The 18,681-nt window shown below is 37.1% G+C and overlaps 1 protein-coding gene across 1 annotated transcript in view; it reads left to right on the forward strand.

Moving 5' to 3' along the window:
- The window catches only part of UGGT2 (UDP-glucose glycoprotein glucosyltransferase 2), a 236,260-nt gene that overhangs the window by 10,020 nt on the left and 207,559 nt on the right, over window positions 1-18,681 (forward strand). Inside the window, exons 3-4 of the mRNA XM_053563306.1 lie at window positions 9,574-9,704; window positions 10,171-10,283. Of these exons, the coding sequence (XP_053419281.1) occupies window positions 9,574-9,704; window positions 10,171-10,283 (244 nt within the window). The remainder of the gene's footprint in view (window positions 1-9,573; window positions 9,705-10,170; window positions 10,284-18,681) is intronic.

Here is an 18,681-nt window from a genome sequence, read left to right on the forward strand (position 1 = left end):
CTAAATTTTGAACTCTTATTTTAAATTGCTTAGATACATCAGTATATTTTATACCTTAATGAAACAACATACCTAGACAATCTGGTGGCAGATCATTAACCAGTTCTTCTTCAAGCATAAGTTGTAAGGTATTTCAAGTGTGTATTTCAGGGTTGAATCTAAAATTGTATTAAAATAAGAATTACACTTATAATACTGTTGAATTTTTTATAATGGTAAGAGTTTACTGTATGTGTGATACTATTGTTGACTTTAAGAGTGAGAAAGAATGGTCTAAATGAGAAATTAAAAATGTTAACTATCAAATTTTACTGAATTTGTTTTCCAGACACTTATTCCAGGAAATTTGTTTTCCAGAAGAAACATTTTAAATCCTCAGTTACTTATGATTTTGTAGATATTAAATCTCCATGATACCTTCTAAATACTCTTTACTGAAGAATAATTTCAGTGATCTGCCTTAAGAAAATTATAAATATTGAGCATTTAACTTTTGAATTCCAGTACTGGTTTCATACCATTTAATGAGAACATTTTACAGACCTTTTAAACACTGAATTGCCTGTTTTCAAAAAATTTCACATGGTTCTATCAGAGTTATGTATTTATCGACATGTCAAGATTTAAATGGCATGATATTAGTTTACCTATGCAATTTTTCGTGGTGAGTTAGAAATTTCAGCCAAGATTTATCTGACTTCACAATCCTTATTTTTACTTCTCCATGTTCTCAGCATGTAAGAATGACATTGTGCAAGTTCCTGAAGATTTTAATAGTTTCTATACAAATAAAGTTCTTGTATGTTTTAATGGAAAAAATTATCAGAAAATGTTATTTCCTTACCTCCTTGTACCCAAGAACCAGGTTTAAGGTAGGACAATGATTGCAGTTTATGTCACATTTTAAATGATTATGGAACATATAAATATAGTTACCCACTAGGCTGACATATGAGTGAGAGATTTAGGTAAAAAATTTTCCAGGATAAAAGGTAAGATTTGGAAATTATTAACCTCAAGAGGATAATTGAAATTATATGGAGAAAAAATAGAATGAGAATAAAAGAGAGCCAAGGGCAGAACCCTGAGAAACCAGTGTTCAAGGGGCAACGAGATGAAAAAATCACACAATAGAGACAAAGGAAGAATATCCATAGAGGTAGGTAGAAACCTAGAAAGAGTGAGATCATGAGAGCTAAGAGAATATTAAATGGGAAGTGATTGATGTTACTAAAAACTATAGACAAGGCCAGACGGGTGGTTCACGCCTATAATCCTAGCACTTTGGGAGACCAAGGCAGTTAGATTGCTTGAACTCAGGAGTTTGAGACCAGCCTCAGCAAGAGTGAGAGAGACCCCGTCTCTAAAAATAGCCAGGCATTGTGGCAGGCACCTGTAATCCTAGCTACTTGTGAGGCTGAGGCAAGAGAATCGCTTGAGCCCCAAAGTTTGAGGTTGCTGTGAGCTGTAATGCCACAGTACTCTGAAGGTGACAGAGTGAGACTCTGACTCAAAAAAAAAAAAGGAAGAAAAATTGATTAAGCAAAAACTATAGACATATTAAGTAATATGAATGTTATGCAACTACTACTTTTATAAAGACAGTATCTCACTCTGTCACCAAGGCTAGAGTGCAGTGGGGTCATCATAGCTCACTGCAACCTCAAACTCGGGCTCAAGTGATCCTCCTGCCTCAGTTTCTCCGGTAGCTGGAGCTACAGACATGAGCTACCATGCTCAGCTAAGCACCTCCAGTTTTAACAAAATAAAAAAAAATTGTTTTGAGACAGTTTCACTTTGTAACCCTCAGTAGAGTGCTGTGGTGTCATAGCTCACAGCAACTTCAAACTCTTGGGCTCAAGCGATTCTCTTGCCTCAGTCTCCTGAGTAGCTGGGACTACAGGTGTCCAGCATAACGCCTGGCTATTTTTAGGGACAGGGTCTCGTACTTGTTGAGGTTGGTCTTGAACTCCTGAGCTTAAGAAGTCTATCCACCTCAGACCCCCGAGTTCCGGGATTACAGGCATGAGCCACCACACCCAGCCCAAAATAAAAATTATTAATGGCTTTGGTGAGAACCATTACTTCAGTACAGTAATCAAGATTGCAGTAGGTTAATATGTGAGTAGAAGTTGTAGATCTGACTATTGTTGAGTCTTACAAGATGTTTGACTATGAATGGAATAAGATAAATCAGGATCTAGCATGCCTGCAACTAACTTGCTGCTTTTTTTTAAATATGAGAGTGATCCGTATATATTAGGTGCCAATGGACCAAAATTGAGTACAAGGTAAGGTTGAAGATGAAGATGTAGAAAAGACAAATTAATATCAGCAGGTTAGTTGGTGAGCATGGATTTAGTTATTTAAAAACATCAACTAAAATAGTTCATTGTATTCATTTTGATAATATCCAGCATCCCTTCATGATCAGAACACTTAAGAAAATTGGTATAGAAGGGGCATTTCTTAAACCGATAGAGGCCATCTACAGTAAACCCACAGCCAGCCAATATCGTATTGAATAGAGTTAAATTGAAATCATTTCCACTCAGATCACGAACCAGACAAGGCTGCCCATTGTCTCCACTGCTCTTTAACATTGTAATGGAAGTTTTAGCCATCGCAATTAGGGAAGAAAAGGTTATCAAGGGTATCCATATAGGGTCAGAAGAGATCAAACTTTTCAAACTTTCGCTCTTCGCAGATGATATGATTGTATATCTGGAAAACACCAGGGATACTACTACAAAACTCTTAGAAGTGATCAAGAAATACAGCAGCATCTCAGGCTACAAAATCAACATTCATCAATCAGTAGCCTTTATATATATCAACAATAGTCAAGCTGAAAAAACAGTTAAGGACTCTATTCCATTCCTAGTGGTGCCAAAGAAGATGAAATATTTGGGAGTTTATCTAACAAAGGATGTGAAAGATCTCTATAAAGAGAACTATGAAACTCTAAGAAAAGAAATAGCTGAAAATGTTAACAAATGGAAAAACATACCATGCTCATGGGTGGGAAGAATCAACATTGTTAAAATGTCCATGCTACCCAAAGCAATAAACAATTTTAATGCAATCCCTATTAAAGTTCCACTGTCATACTTTAAAGATCTTGAAAAAATAATACTTCGTTTTATATGGAATCAGAAAAAAACTCGAATAGCCAAGACATTACTCAGAAATAAAAACAAAGCAGGAGGAATCACACTACCAGACCTCAGACTATACTATAAATCAATAGTGATCAAAACAGCATGGTACTGGCACAGAAACAGAGAAGTAGATGTGTGGAACAGAATAGAGAACCAAGAGATGAATCTAGCTACTTACCATTATTTGATCTTTGACAAGCCAATTAAAAACATTCAGTGAGCAAAAGATTCCCTATTTAACAAATGGTGCTGGGTGAACTGGCTGGCAACCTGTAAAAGACTGGAACTGGACCCACACCTTTCACCATTAACTAAGATAGACTCTCACTGGATTAAAGATTTAAACTTAAGGCATGAAACTATAAAAATACTAGAAGAGAGTGCAGGGAAAACCCTTGGAGAAATCAGTCTGGGCGAGTATTTTATGAGGAGGACCCCCCAGGCAATTGAAGCAGCTTTCAAGAATACACTACTGGGACCTGGTCAAACTAAAAAGCTTCTGCACAGCCAAGAACACAGTAAGTACAGCAAGCAAACAGCCCTCAGAATGGGAGAAGATATTTGCAGGTTATGTCTCCGACAAAGGTTTAATAACCAAAATCCACAGAGAACTCAAATGTACAAGCAAGAAAAGAACAAGTGATCCCATCACAGGCTGGGCAAGGGACTTGAAGAGAAACTTCTCTGAAGAAGACAGGCGCGTGGCCTACAGACATATGAAAAAATGCTCATCATCTTTAATCATCAGAGAAATGCAAATCAAAACTACCTTAACATATCCTCTAACTCCAGTAAGATTAGCCCATATCACAAAATCCCAAGACCAGAGATGTTGGTGTGGATATGGAGAAAAGGGAACACTTCTACACTGCTGGTGGGAATGCAAATTGATACATTCCTTTTGGAAAGATGTTTGGAGAACACTTAGAGATCTAAAAATAGATCTGCCATTCAATCCTATAATTTCTCTATTAGGTATATACCCAGAAGACCAAAAATCACATTATAACAAAGATATTTGTACCGGAATGTTTATTGCAGCCCAATTCATAATTGCTAAGTTATGGAAAAAGCCCAGTGCCCATCAATCCACGAATGGATTAATAAATTGTGGTATATGTACACCATGGAATATTATGCAGCCTTAAAGAAAGATGGAGACTTTACCTCTTTCACGTTTACATGGATGGAGGTGGAACATATTCTTCTTAGTAAAGTATTTCAAGAATGGAAGAAAAATTATCCAAAGTACTCAGCCCTACTATGAAACTAATTTATGGCTTTCATATGAAAGCTATAATGCAGTTATAAGCTAAGAATGTGGGGAAGGGCAAGGGGAAGTGGGAGGGGAGGGAGGGGGAAGGAAGGGCGGAGGGAGGGTACGTGTGAAACTTGGTAAATGTAGAATATAATTGTCTTAACGCAATAACTAAGAAAATGCCAGGAAGGCTATGTTAACCAGTGTGATGAAAATGTGTCAAACGGTCTATAAAACCAGTGTATGGTGCCCCATGATCGCATTAATGTACACAGCTATGATTTAATAAAAAAATGGTAATAATAAAAAAAATTGTTTTCTTTTAGGATATTGAAGGTCAATGAACATCCTTTTCTAGCTTGAAAAGTTTCAGCAGAAAGATCTGAAGTCATTCTAATATTCTTCCCCTTGTAGGTTATGATTTTCTTACATCTGGCTGCTTGCAGTATTTTCTCCTTCATATTAACTTTGTCAACGTTAATTGCAATGTGTCTAGAAGATGCGTTGTTTAGGTTGAGTCATGCTGGAGTACTGAAACTGTCTGCTGTCTGAATTTCAGTATCTCTTTCCATGCTTGGAAGTGAATCCAGTCCTCAGTTACCTATTGGAGTAGAGTATCTGTGTCTTGCGGACCATCTTCTTCTCCTTCAGGGATTCCTGTGAGGCAAATATTTGCTCTTTTGGAGTGGTCCCACAATTCTCTGAGGGAATGATTTGTTTTTGCTGTCCACCTCTCTTCCTTTTTGAGCATTTGGTAGTGTTCAAAAGCTTTGTCTTCAACGTCAAGAGATTCTTCTGCCTGCTACATTATGTTATTGAGGGATTCTACTATATTTCTCAGGAGGTCTGCAAGTTCTTGCCTGAATGTGTCAAAATCTTTGGTGATTTTGTCTTTGAATTCTTGAGACAACTTTTGAATTTCTCCTTGGAATTCTAATTCCATCTTTACCTCCATTCTGTTTATCTTATTTGCAATCCAAATTCTGAATTCGAATTCTGACATCTCAGCCATTTGTTTGTGAATGGGATCTTCAGTTCTGTCTCCTTTGTCATTCCTTGGGGGAGTTGATCTACTTTGATTATTCATGTTGGCAGAGTTTTTCTGCTGATTCCACCCCATGATTATTTTTCACCATTTGGCTAGAGAAGCTGGCAAGGTGAAATTGAATTAAGGGCTCCTGGAGTTGTAATTAACCAGCCCTTTACCAAAGAACTGGGACTGGTGATTGCAGCTTTTCCCTTAGAACTTTACAAAGGTCCCATTGAGAACTACTGCCTGAAATTCTGGGCATCTGCTTAGTGTGGTGGGCTAGATGGCGCTGACTGGTATTCAGCTAGTTTCTGTCCAATCCTAGTGAATCAGTGGCTTTGCCCTGAAATGTCAACTGTGGAGATATGTAAGCAAGTAAGACACCCCCCCACACACCCAGGTGACAACTGGAGGGGGAGAATACCATACTCCCACAACACAGCCATGCTACGACTTCGGTGGGTCCCTGTGTGATTGGCCTAGGTCAAGAGTTCCAAACCAAATGTCCTGGTGAACACAAACACCAATCAGGTGGGAAAGTTCAAAAGGTCTTCAGCATCTAGGCAGCAAGGGTCCACTGGCAGCTCAGTTTGACCCCAGTGGGTGAGACCGTGGAGCTGCCACACTCTCAGGGCCATGCTGCCACTGTCTGGGGTGGTGCCACTGGTCTGGGGTACTGCTGTGTGCAGGTTGCAGAAGCCGGAGGGGAGCTGGAGGGTGTTGCCACTGGTCGTAAGGATCACAGGAGCCAGGTGGGGAACCGGAGGGTGGAGCCGCTGACCCCCAGCCTCTGGCCACAGAAGCCTGGCAGGAAGCCAGAGGGTGGAGTCGCAGGCCTTGGCCTCTGGGACCTCAGGGGTCGCAGGAACCGGGTAGGTGTCGCTGGCCACAGGTTGCAGGAGCTGGGTGGGAAACCAGAGGGCGGAGTCTCAGGCTATGGGCCACACTGGTCGCAGGAGCCCGCCTGCCCTCAGGCCAAAGGTCGCAGGAGGTGGAGTGGGGGGAGTCTCTGACCGCTGGCTGCAGGTCGCATGGTAGTCATATTTTGGTTGTGTTATTACATTAATTTTGGTTATTTATTATTGGCCTTTTGCTTTTATATCCTTTATATTTTTAAAGATAACATTTCTGATCTGTTTTCTATTAGCCTTTACTGTTGAAGGTGGATCTTATTTGCATTATTTTTTGATTTTTGGAGGGAAACTCATCGTAACGCTCAAGTTCTGACAAATCACCTATGGCTTACTTTTAGAAGTAGGAGGGAAGCATGCCCATTTTCATATGTCAGCTATTTAAAATTATTGCATTAGGAAAATATTGCCTAGAATGAAGAAACCTATCCATTTATGATATTACATATTAATTCAAGAAATGTATTGAATGCCTGTTTTGTATTCCAGTAGTGGAAATGTTCAATTGAAAAGCTAGAAAAGATCCCTGGCTTCACAGTTTGTAACCTAATGGGGAGGACAGATTTAAACAATTACACAAACAATTTTTAATTACACCTTGAAAACTGATCTAGAGATGTTATAGAGCTCACTGCTGGACTTTAGGCTGCAATTTCTCGAATTTTTTTTTGGTATATAAAATTTGGTCTCTAGTTGACGCCTCATAACTAACTCTTAAAATAATGGTCCTTGAGTTCTTCACATAATTATTTATGTCTGAATTCTGTAGTTGTGATTTTTAACTTAAGAGTCCTGTGGTTTTGCTAGACAATGGTATAATGCTGACCATTCTGTCTTTTTCATAAGTGTATAGATTCATTGCTCTTTTTAATTATGAAGAGTTTTTTATTATAGTTTTCTGTAATTCTTCTGTTTTATCCCCTTGATTTTCTGCCTTTGGGGCTACAAGTATACATATTATCGATATTTTTTTACCTGACTTGTATGTCTTTCATTTACTCTTAAATTCTTTTCCCTCTTCTCCTCTTTTAGTTTGTTTCATTTTCCTCACTTCCCCCCATGTATTCTATATTTGTCCTGCTCTGTTTTCCATGGTGCCTATTTTATGCTTATGTTACTTGTAGTTTATTCTACAGTATTCAGTATTTTTTTTTCTATTTTTTTCTGCTTTTATTTTTTCAGAGATGTTTTCATATCCCTCTGTTGTTTTGGTCACCTCTTTTCTGAGTTTTTTGTCAAGAATTGTGAAGGGGCTGAGATTTTTACCCTACTTGCAAGTTTAAAACTTAGCTTGTCACAGTTTCAGGAATCAGACTATATGATACCCTTGGATTAGAGCTAACAGACTTCATAACTGCCCAAGGGAGGTCACCAGAGTGAGCCATGGCTTCCTTATATCAGCCAGAATCAACTGCAGTAAACTCTGAGACTTTTTATTGTCATCGTTGAAAGTAGCTAAAGTTGGCATGGGGACTACAAAAGGAATTTAGTCATAGGAGCTACCAAGACATTGTTTGGACGGGTGTTTTTGAACTTATTTTCCACTTCTCAGCTTGTAACCCTCTCTTCATTTTGTCTTTATTAAAAAGCAACAAAATGGAATACTACTCATTGCCTGATCGTAGGGTTTTATCACTGTTATTATCAGTCCCCAAGGACTTCCCTCAAATCCTGTTAATTGAACTATGAATTGGGTCTTTTGTTCTCCATAGATTCATGTGTTTGTCAGCATTCCATTTTTTGTTGTCAAATCTGTTAAGTACTGTGAATTATCTAAGATTTTCCCCTACTTGCAAAGCTAACAGATTCGTTTCATGGATCCTAACAAAAGACATGGGGCCCCTGGATCAGAGATAAAATACTCCGTTACATACATCAAAAGCAAAACCATAATGTCCATGTATTTTCACTGGTTCCTTGAGCTCCAGTCCCCACAGGGCAATGTGGATGGCCAGATAACACTTGTACCCTAAATAGGGTGAAGTAAAGACAAGAACTAAGAGTCAAGGGCTCAGCCCTTTTGGATCAAGTAGTAAACAGTTTTGCAGTCAACAAACAATTCAGTTTTCCATACCACCCCCCAAATATCTCCTTCCAGTCAAAACATCTTTCCTCAGAAAGAGTTTCTCTTCTTACAGTCTGATTTCAACCACACCCCCTTTGTCATCCTTTTTTCATATCAGGGAACCCTGATTCATAGGGAATTGCTGTGCATCCAGTTCAACTCTGCTCTTTTGTGTGAGAAGTTTCTGTATTTGGTAACTGAGTACCAAGATGTGCAGGAGAAGACATTACCACAGAATGTCCAAGGGCCAATTTATGAATTTATGAATGTCTATGCCAAATGGACTTCAGAGCCTTACCACATCTGGCTGACCCTAGAATGGCATTGCAGTTTTCTGACTTGATGGCTAAAGTTCAACTAATACAATAATTACACCCAGGAAAATACAGAGAAAGTAAAATGGCACTGAGGTTCTCTCCCTGCTTATCTCCATTAGTGCCATCAAGCTGCCTTCAGCTCTGGGCTGAAGTACTTTCTACCCTCTCCAATTCAAGTGATTCTCTGTCTCGCTAGGGATGTTGGAGAGTTTTTAAATTAAATTCTAAGACCCATCCCTCTCCTTTATGTCTTTGAAATCTTTGTAGATGGGTTTAAGAGAAGGGAATCTACAGCTCAGGTTAGTTTGTACAAGTTGCAGACAAGATGACATTTACTCTTGGAGGTCTGGTTCAAATTCTGTCTTCTAAATTATTTTGGACATACTAATTACACGCAGCCGTCTACACTGAAACTCAGTGGAATTTATTCGTATATGTACTTTAAAATTTGTTAACAGTCATATTATTTAACTTTGTGTTATTCTTAATCTCCTCTTAAAGTGTAGGTAGGGCCTATAATATTATCCTCGTATTCTAACTCCACAACCTTGAGGTGAGTAGTTGGTCTAAAATGTTGGCATTTCCAAATAGATTTTAATTGCAAAATTATTTCAACTGGTCTCATATTGATTGCTTAGATATCACTGAAAGATTCAAAATGAAGTTAAAATAGAGCAGAGATCTTGATTTTCTATTTTTCTCTAACACTATCCATAACCACATTTAAGATATGATTACATGACATTGATTAAGTTAGCTTTATGATAAGGGATGTGCCAACATGTTGGATATAAAATACTAACATCATTTTCTTTTGATTTATTTTTACAGAATCAGATTATTCTTATTACAGCTTAATCCTGAAGAAAGCTGGACAGTTTTTAGACAATTTACACATCAACCTCTTAAAGTTTGCTTTATCTATAAGGGCATACTCTCCAGCTATTCAGATGTTTCAGCAGGTGTGTAAGAATACCCAAACTATTTGACAAGGAGGTATGCTGGTAATGTACGTAGAGCTATTTAATGTAAATATCTTTGGTTCAAAATGATCTACAGACTTAAAATACTTGGTTCCATAGCCTGTCATAGATTATATTATTATTACCATTGATTATAATATAATTGAATATATTATATTTTTGTTATAATTATTTGGGAAATTATGAGGAAAATCACCATTGAAATGACTTATAATGATAATTTTAATAGAAAATTTCAATAAGTTTGAAGCACGTATTTCCTAAGATAAAGTTAATTTTGTTAAAATATTTCTTAGAATCAATTCACATATAATTTTTTTACTTTAATTAGAGCAATAACTTAATAGTAGTGGATGAGTTATTTTAATCAAAGTAATGTGTGAGTTTTTTAAATCATATTATAATTATCAACTGCTATAGCTAAATATAATCTTTGAAATCTTAGATTGCAGCTGATGAGCCACCACCAGATGGTTGTAATGCATTTGTAGTTATCCATAAGAAGCACACCTGTAAAATTAATGAGATTAGAAAGCTGCTAAAGAAGGCTACTTCAAGGTAATTAAAAATAGCCTATAATGATAGAAGCAGTTTATAAAGAGAGAAGAGTTGAAATAGAAATTTCTAAAAATAAAAAACTTAAAGTCTAAGACATTATATATTTAAAAATGTGATGTATATTGAAAAATGGAGTATGGTTCCTTCATTTTTGTGTCATCTACATTTTCTTTCATAAATGTTTTTTTGGTTTTCCTTGTAAAATATTTTATTGTTTGGTTAAATATATTCACAGGAGGTTTTTTTTTTAGCCATTATTAATGATATTGATGTCTTGATTTTGTTCTTAGCTGGATTGTTAATTGACATATAGAAATGCTACTGATTCTGTACGATGATTGTATATCCTGAAACTTTAATTTTTATTAATTTAGAATTTTTTGGTGGAGTGGTGGAATCCTTAGGGTTTTCTAGATATAAGATCATATCATCGCCAAAAAAGGACAAGATGACTTTCTCTTTTTCAATTTGGTTGCTTTTTATTTTTTTCTCTCGATTACTCTGGCTAGGATTTCTAGGACTGTGTTGAAGAAGAATGGTATTAAGTGGGCATCCTTGTCTTGTTCTAGTTCTTAGGGAAATACTTTTAACTTTTTCTTATTAAATATGTTTGTTACGGGTTTGTCATATATAGCCTTTATTATTTTGAGGGATGCCTCTTCTATGGCTTGTTTGAGGATTTTTATCTTGATGGGATACGGAATTTTATCATTCGTGTTGAGACAATCATGTCGTTTTTGTCCTTCATTCTATTAATACAATGTACCACATTTTTTTTAAATTTCAGGTTATGTGAGGGTACAAACAACCAGGTCACAATATTTGAATTTGTTAAGTAGAGTCTCCCTTGTAGTTGTGTCCCACACCTAAAAGGTGTGCCATATACCTCTACATCATTTCCAGTAAGTGGGAGCACCCCAAACGCCCCTTTCACCTCTCCCTCATTCTTCCTCCCCCCAATTGAATTGAATTAAGGTTTTCTCTTATGTTGGTGTGACTTAGATCATTTACTGGCTTCATATTAGTATTGAGTGCATTGGATATTTGCTTTCCCATTCTTGTGATACTTTACTAAGAAGAATGATTCAACACCATCCAGGTTAATACAAAAGATGTAAAGATCAATATCTTTTTTATGGCTGAGTAGTATTCCCTGGTATACATCAGGGGTCCTCAAACTATGGCCTGTGGGCCTCATGTGACGGTGTGAATTGTATTTGTTCTCGGTTTGTTTTTTACTTCAAAATAAGATATGTGCAGTGTGCATAGGAATTTGTTCATAGTTTTTATTTTTAAACTATAGTCTGGCCCTCCAATGGTCTGAGGGACAGTGAATTGGCCCCCTGTTTAAAAAGTTTGAGGAAGCCTGATATACATATATATGTTTGTTAATTCATTCCTGAGTTGATGGGCATTTAGGTTGCTTCCACATCTTGGTGATTGTAAATTGAGCTGTGATAAACAATCTAGTGCAAATGTCTTTATAATAAAATTATTATTATTATTAATATTATTTTACTTCTACCTAGAAGTAGATAGTGGGATTGTAGGGACAAATGGGAGATCTAATTTTTTTGAGTTCTTTGAGGATTTGCCATACGTCTTTCCAAAGAGACTGTATGACTTTAGAGTTTCACCAAGAGTATAAAAGTGTTCTCTCTACAACTGTGCCAGTGTCTGCAACTTTAGGACTTTGTGATGCAGGCTACTCTTACTGGCATTAAGTGGTATCTCAGGGTAGCTTTTATTTGCATTTTTCTGATGACTAGGGACCATGAGCATTTTTTTGTATGATTGTTGGCCATTCATCTGTAATTCTCAGAGAAGGTTCTGTTCATGTCTCTTTCTCTGTGATAGATGGGATTATTTGCTCTTTTTTGTTGATTAATTTGGGTTCTCTATAGATCCTAGTTATTAAACCTTTGTCAGATTTGAAACATGCAAATATCTTTTCCCATTCTGAAAGCTATCTGTTGGCTTTAATTGTTGTGTCCTTAGCTATGCAGAAGCTTTTCAGTTTAAGTCCCGTTTGTTTATTTTTGTTGTTATAATTTCTGGGGATGTCTCCTTCATAAAATTTTTCCCCAGGCTGACATCAAGAGTTATTCCCACACTTTCTTCTAGGATTTTTATTGTTTGATGCCTTAGATTAAAATATTCTATCCATCTTGAATCCATTTTTGTAAGTGGTGAAGAGTACAGGTCCAGTTTCAGTCTTTTACCTGTTGTTATCCAGTTTTCCCAGCACCATTTATTAAATAGATATACTTTTCACCAATGTATGCTTTTTTTTGGTTTATCAAAGATCAGATATCTGTAAGAGACTGGTTTACTCTCTTGGTTTTCTATACCATTCCTAATGTGTATGTCTCCATTTTTGGGCTGATACTATGCTGTTTTGATCACTGTGGACTTGTAATAGAGCCTGAAGTCTGATAGGGTGATTCCTCCAGCTTTGCTTTTATCCCTAAATTTGCTTAGCTGTACAGTGTTTTTTCTATTTTCATACAAAATAAAGAACTATTTTTTCCAGTTCTTCAAAGTATGATGATGATGTTATTTTAATGGCGATTGCATTGAATCTGTAGATTGCTTTGAAAGTATAGACATTTTAACAATGTTGATTCTTCCCAGCCAGGATCATGGTATGCTCTTCTATTTGGTAATATCTTCTGCTATTTCTTTTCTTAGCGTTTTATAATTCTCTTTGTAGAGGTCCTTCACATCTTTTGTTAGGTATATTCCTAGGTATTTCATTTTCTTTGAAGCTACTGTGGAGGGAATTGTGTCCTTGATTAGCTTCTCATCTTGGCTGTTATTGGCATGTACAAAGGCTACTGATTTGTGCACATTGATTTTATATCCTGAGACGTTACTTTGATTTTTTTTTTTTATTTTTTGCCAATAGCTGTAACTTTATTTCTTTTTTTTTTTTAATTAAATCATAACTGTATACATTAATATGATCATGGGGCATCATACACTCGCTTCATAAACCATTTGACACATTTTTATCACAGTGGTTAACATAGCCTTTCTGGCGTTTTCTCAGTTACTGTGCCAAAACATTTACATTCTACATTTACCAAGTTTCGCAAATACCCCTGTAAGATGCACCACAGGTGTGATCCCACCGATCCCCCTCCCTCTACCCACCCCACCTTCCCATTTCCCCCTATTGTTAAGTTGTAGCTGGGTTATAGCTTTCATGTGAGAGTCCCAAATTAGTTTCATAGTAGGGCTGTGTACATTGGGTACTTTTTCTTCCATTCTTGGGATACTTTACTAAGAAGAATATGTTCCAGCTCCATCCATGTAAACATGAAAGAGGTAAAGTCTCCATCTTTCCTTAAGGCTGCATAGTATTCCATGGTATACATATACCACAATTTATTAATCCATTCGTGGATTGATGGGCACTTGGGTTTTTCCATGACTTAGCTATTATGAATTGGGCTGCAATAAACATTCTGGTACAAATATCTTTGTTATGTTGTGATTTTTGGTCTTCTGGGTATATGCCCAGCAGAGGAATTACAGGATTGAATGGCAGATCTATTTTTAGATCTCTGAGTGTTCTCCATATATCTTTCCAAAAGGAATGTATTAATTTGCATTCCCACCAGCAGTGCAGAAGTGTTCCCTTTTCTCCGCATCCACGCCAACATCTCTGGTCTTGAGATTTTGTGATATAGGCTAGTCTCATTGGAGTTAGATGATATCTCAAAGTAGTTTTGATTTGCATTTCTCTGATGATTAAAGATGATGAGCATTTTTTCATATGTCTGAAGGCCTTTCGCCTGTCTTCTTCAGAGAAGTTTCTCTTCAAATCCCTTGCCCAGCCTGCGATGGGATCCCTTGTTTTTTTCTTGCTGATGCGTTTGAGTTCTCTGTGGATTCTGGTTATTAAACCTTTGTCAGAGATATACCCTGCAAATATCTTCTCCCATTCTGAGGGCTGTCTGCTTGCTCTGCTTACTGTGTTCTTAGCTGTGCAGAAGCTTTTTAGTTTGATCAAGTCCCAGTAGTGTATTTTTGAAGCTGCTTCAATTGCCCGGGGGGTTCTCCTCATGAAATACTCACCCAAACCAATTTCTTCAAGGGTTTTCCCTGCATTCTCCTTATAGTTTCATGTTTTAAGTTTAAATCTTTAATCCAATGAGAGTCTATCTTAGTTAATGGTGAAAGGTGTGGGTCCAATTTCAGTCTTCTGCAGGTTGCCAGCCAGTTCACCCAGCACCATTTGTTAAATAGGGAATCTTTTCCCCACTGAATGTTTTTCATTGGCTTGTCAAAAATCAAATAGCAGTAAGTAGCTGGATTCATCTCTTGGTTCTCTATTCTGTTCCAGATATCTACTTCTCTGTTTTTGTGCCAATACCATGCTGTTTTGATCACTATCGATTTGTAGTAAAGTCTGAGGTCTGGTAGTGTGATTCCTCCTGTTTTGTTTTTATTTCTGAGTAATGTCTTGGCTATTCGAGGTTTTTTCTGATTCCATATAAAACGAAGTAATGTTTTTTCAAGATCTTTAAAATATGACAGTGGAGCTTTAATAGGGAGTGCGTTGAAATTATATATTGCTTTGGGTAGTATGGACATTTTGATAATGTTGATTCTTCCCAGCCATGAGCATGGTATGTTTTTCCATTTGTTAACATTTTCAGCTATTTCTTTTCTTAGAGTTTCATAGTTCTCTTTATAGAGATCTTTCACGTCTTTTGTAGGTAAATTCCCAAATATTTCATCTTCTTTGGCACTACTGTGAATGGGATAGAGTCCTTAACTGCTTTTTCAATTTGACTGTTGTTGGTGTATATAAAGGCTACTGATTTATGAATGTTGATTTTGTAACCTGAGACGCTGCTGTATTCCTTGATCACTTCTAGGAGTTTTGTAGTAGATTCCCTAGTGTTTTCCAGATACACAATCATATCATCTGCGAAGAGCAAGAGTTTGATCTCTTCTGACCCTATATGGATACCCTTGATCGCCTTTTCTTCCCTAATTGCGGTGGCTAAAACTTCCATTACAATGTTGAAAAGCAATGGAGACAATGGGCAGCCTTGTCTGGTTCCTGATCTGAGTGGAAATGATTCCAATTTAACTCCATTCAATATGATATTGGCTGTGGGTTTGCTGTAGATAGCCTCTATCAGTTTAAGAAAAGTCCCTTCTAGACCAATTTTCTTGAGTGTTCTGATCATGAAGGATGCTGGATATTATCAAAAGCTTTTTCTGCATCAATGGAGAGAATCATATGGTCTTTGTTTTTTAATTTGTTTATGTGCTGAATTACATTTATAGATTTACGTATATTGAACCAACCTTGAGACCCTGGGATAGAACCAACTTGGTCATGATGTATAATTTGTTTAATGTGTTGCTGGATTCTGTTTGTTAGGATCTTGTTGAATATTTTTGCATCTATATTCATTAGTGATATTGGTCTATAATTTTCTTTTCTTGTTGGGTCTTTTCCTGGTTTGGGGATCAGGGTGATGTTTGCTTCATAGAACGTGTTGGGTAGTCTTCCTTCTTTTTCTACATTTTGGAACAGGTTAAGTAATATAGGTACTAATTCCTCTTTAAAGGTTTGGTAGAATTCTGACGTGAAACCATCTGGTCCCGGGCTTTTCTTTTTAGGGAGGTTTTGTATAGTTGATGCTATGTCTGAACTTGATATGGGTCTATTCAACATTTCCACTTGATTCTGGTTAAGTCTTGGAAGGTGGCGCGCTTCCAAATATCGGTCTATTTCCTTCAGATTTTCATATTTCTGAGAATAAAGTTTCTTGTAATATTCATTAAGGATTTTTTGGATTTCTGATGAGTCTGTGGTTATTTCGTCTTTGTTGTTTCTGATTGATGATATTAGAGATTTTACTCTTTTTTTCCTGATTAGGTTGGCCAGAGGTTTATCTATTTTATTGACCTTTTCAGAAAACCAGCTTTTTGATTTATTGATCTGTTGTATTATTCTTTTGTTTTCAATTTCATTTAATTCTGCTCTAATTTTGGTTATTTCTTTTCTTCTACTGGGTTTGGGGTTGGAATGTTCTTCCTTTTCCAGTTGTGCGAGATGTCCCATTAAGTTGTTACCTTCCTCTCTTTCCGTTCTCTTGAGGAAGGCTTGCAGTGCTATAAATTTCCCTCTTAGAACTGCCTTTGCAGTGTCCCAGAGGTTCTGATAGTTTGTGTCTTCATTGTCGTTTTGTTCCAAAAAATTGGCGATTTCTTTCTTAATCTCATCTCTGACCCAGCTATCATTCAGCATAAGGTTATTTAACTTCCATGTTTTTGTATGGGTATGCAGATTCCTGTTGTTACTCAATTCAAGTTTTGTTCCATGATGGTCCGAGAAGATGCATGGAATAATTTCTATTCCTTTAAATTTACTGAGGTTAGACTTGTGACCTAAAATGTGGTCAGTTTTGGAGTAAGTTCCGTGGGCTGATGAGAAGTATGTGTATTCAGTTTTGTTGGGATGAAATGTTCTGTAGATGTCTGCTAAATCTAAATATTGGATGGTTAGGTTTAAATCTAAGATTTCTTTGCTCAGCTTCTTTCTGGAGGATCGATCCAACACTGCCAAGGGAGTGTTGAAATCTCCGACGATTATGGAGCTGGAGGAAATCAAGTTGCTCATGTCTGTTAGAGTTTCTCTTATAAATTGAGGTGCATTCTGGTTGGGTGCATAGATATTAATAATTGAGATCTCATCATATTGAGTATTACCCTTAACAAATATGAAGTGACCATTCTTGTCCTTCCTTACTTTTGATGGTTTAAAGCCTACTGCATCTGCAAATAAAATTGCAACACCTGCTTTTTTCTGATTACCATTTGCCTGAAATATGGATGACCATCCTTTCACCCTGAGTCTGTATTTGTCTTTTAAGTTGAGATGTGACTCTTGTATGCAACAAATATCTGGCTTGAGTTTTTGTTTCCAGTCAGCTAACCTATGTCTCTTTAGAGGACAGTTTAAGCCATTCACATTGATGGAGAGTATTGATAAGTCTGGTGGAATTTTGGGTATCGAGTTTTTCAAAGGTCCAGTGGACATTTTTAATCCTTTCGCCAGTGTGGAAGTTGAAGTTTGATCCGAAGTTTCTGAGTGAGTTTACTTTTGTGGTATAGGATTGGGTTGGTCATTGTGGAGGATAGGTCTGAGAACATCCTGAAGAGCTGGTTTACTTATGGCAAATTTTTTCAACATATGAATGTCACTGAAGTATTTAATTTCTCCATCATAGATGAAACTCAGTTTAGCTGGATACAAGATCCTGGGTTGAAAGTTTTTTTGCTTTAGGAGATTAAAAGTTGATGACCAGCCTCTTCTTGCTTGAAAAGTTTCAGCAGAGAGATCTGCAGTTATTCTAATATTCTTACCTTTGTACGTTATAGTTTTCTTTCGCCGGGCTGCTTTGAGAATCTTCTCTTTCATGTTAACTTTAGTGAAGCTAATTATGATATGTCTGGGGGATGACTTATTGGGGTTGAATCGTGCCGGGGTTCTGAAGCTGTCTGCTATCTGAATTTCAGATTCTCTAGGCATGTCTGGAAAATTTTCTTTCATAATTTCATGCAGAAGGGCCTCTGTGCCCTTGGAGGCGACTTCATCATTCTCAGAAATTCCTATAATCCTTATGTTGCTTTTTTTTGAATTATCTGAGAGTTCTCTGAGTGAGTGATCCGTTTTTGCTCTCCATTTCTCTTCCTCTTTGAGAGATTGGGAGCGTTCGAAGACTTTATCTTCAATGTCAGAAATCCTTTCTTCTGCTTGCTCCATTCTGTTACTGAGGGATTCTACTGTATTTTTCATATCTTTGAGGGCTGTAAGTTCTTGCTTCAGTGTGTCTAAGTCTTTGGTGGTTTTGTCTTTAAATTCGTTAAATTCTCGAGACAATTTTTGAATTTCTCCTCGAATTCCTAATTCTATTTTATTAATCTTGTCTGCAATCCAAATTCTGAATTCGATTTCTGACATTTCAGCCAGTTGTTTATGAATGGGATCTTCAATCACATCTGCCGTATCTTTTCTTGGGGGGGTTGATCTATTCTGGTTATTCATGTTACCAGAGTTTTTCCGCTGATTCCGCCCCATGGTTATTTTACTCCCTTTGGTTTTTCCCCTGGGGTTTTATCGAGGGCCTGTACAGTGTTGTGGCCTGAGAAACTGGGGCCCTGTCTGGTGTGGTGGAGCAAAGTGGTTCTGTCTTGCTTTCAGCTGGTTTCTGTTCGATCCTATTGCAACTTCTACTCTGGCTTGAAGTCTCAGCTGTGTGGAAAAATCAGCAATTAAGTCACCCCGCCTGCCCACCTCTGGCCCCAGTTGGAAAAGGAGAATCAAACCTTCCTACAATCGCACACCCAGGGCACCACCTGAAAAGTC

The sequence above is a fragment of the Nycticebus coucang genome, chromosome 15, assembly GCF_027406575.1.
Source record: "Nycticebus coucang isolate mNycCou1 chromosome 15, mNycCou1.pri, whole genome shotgun sequence".
NCBI lineage: Eukaryota > Metazoa > Chordata > Mammalia > Primates > Lorisidae > Nycticebus > Nycticebus coucang.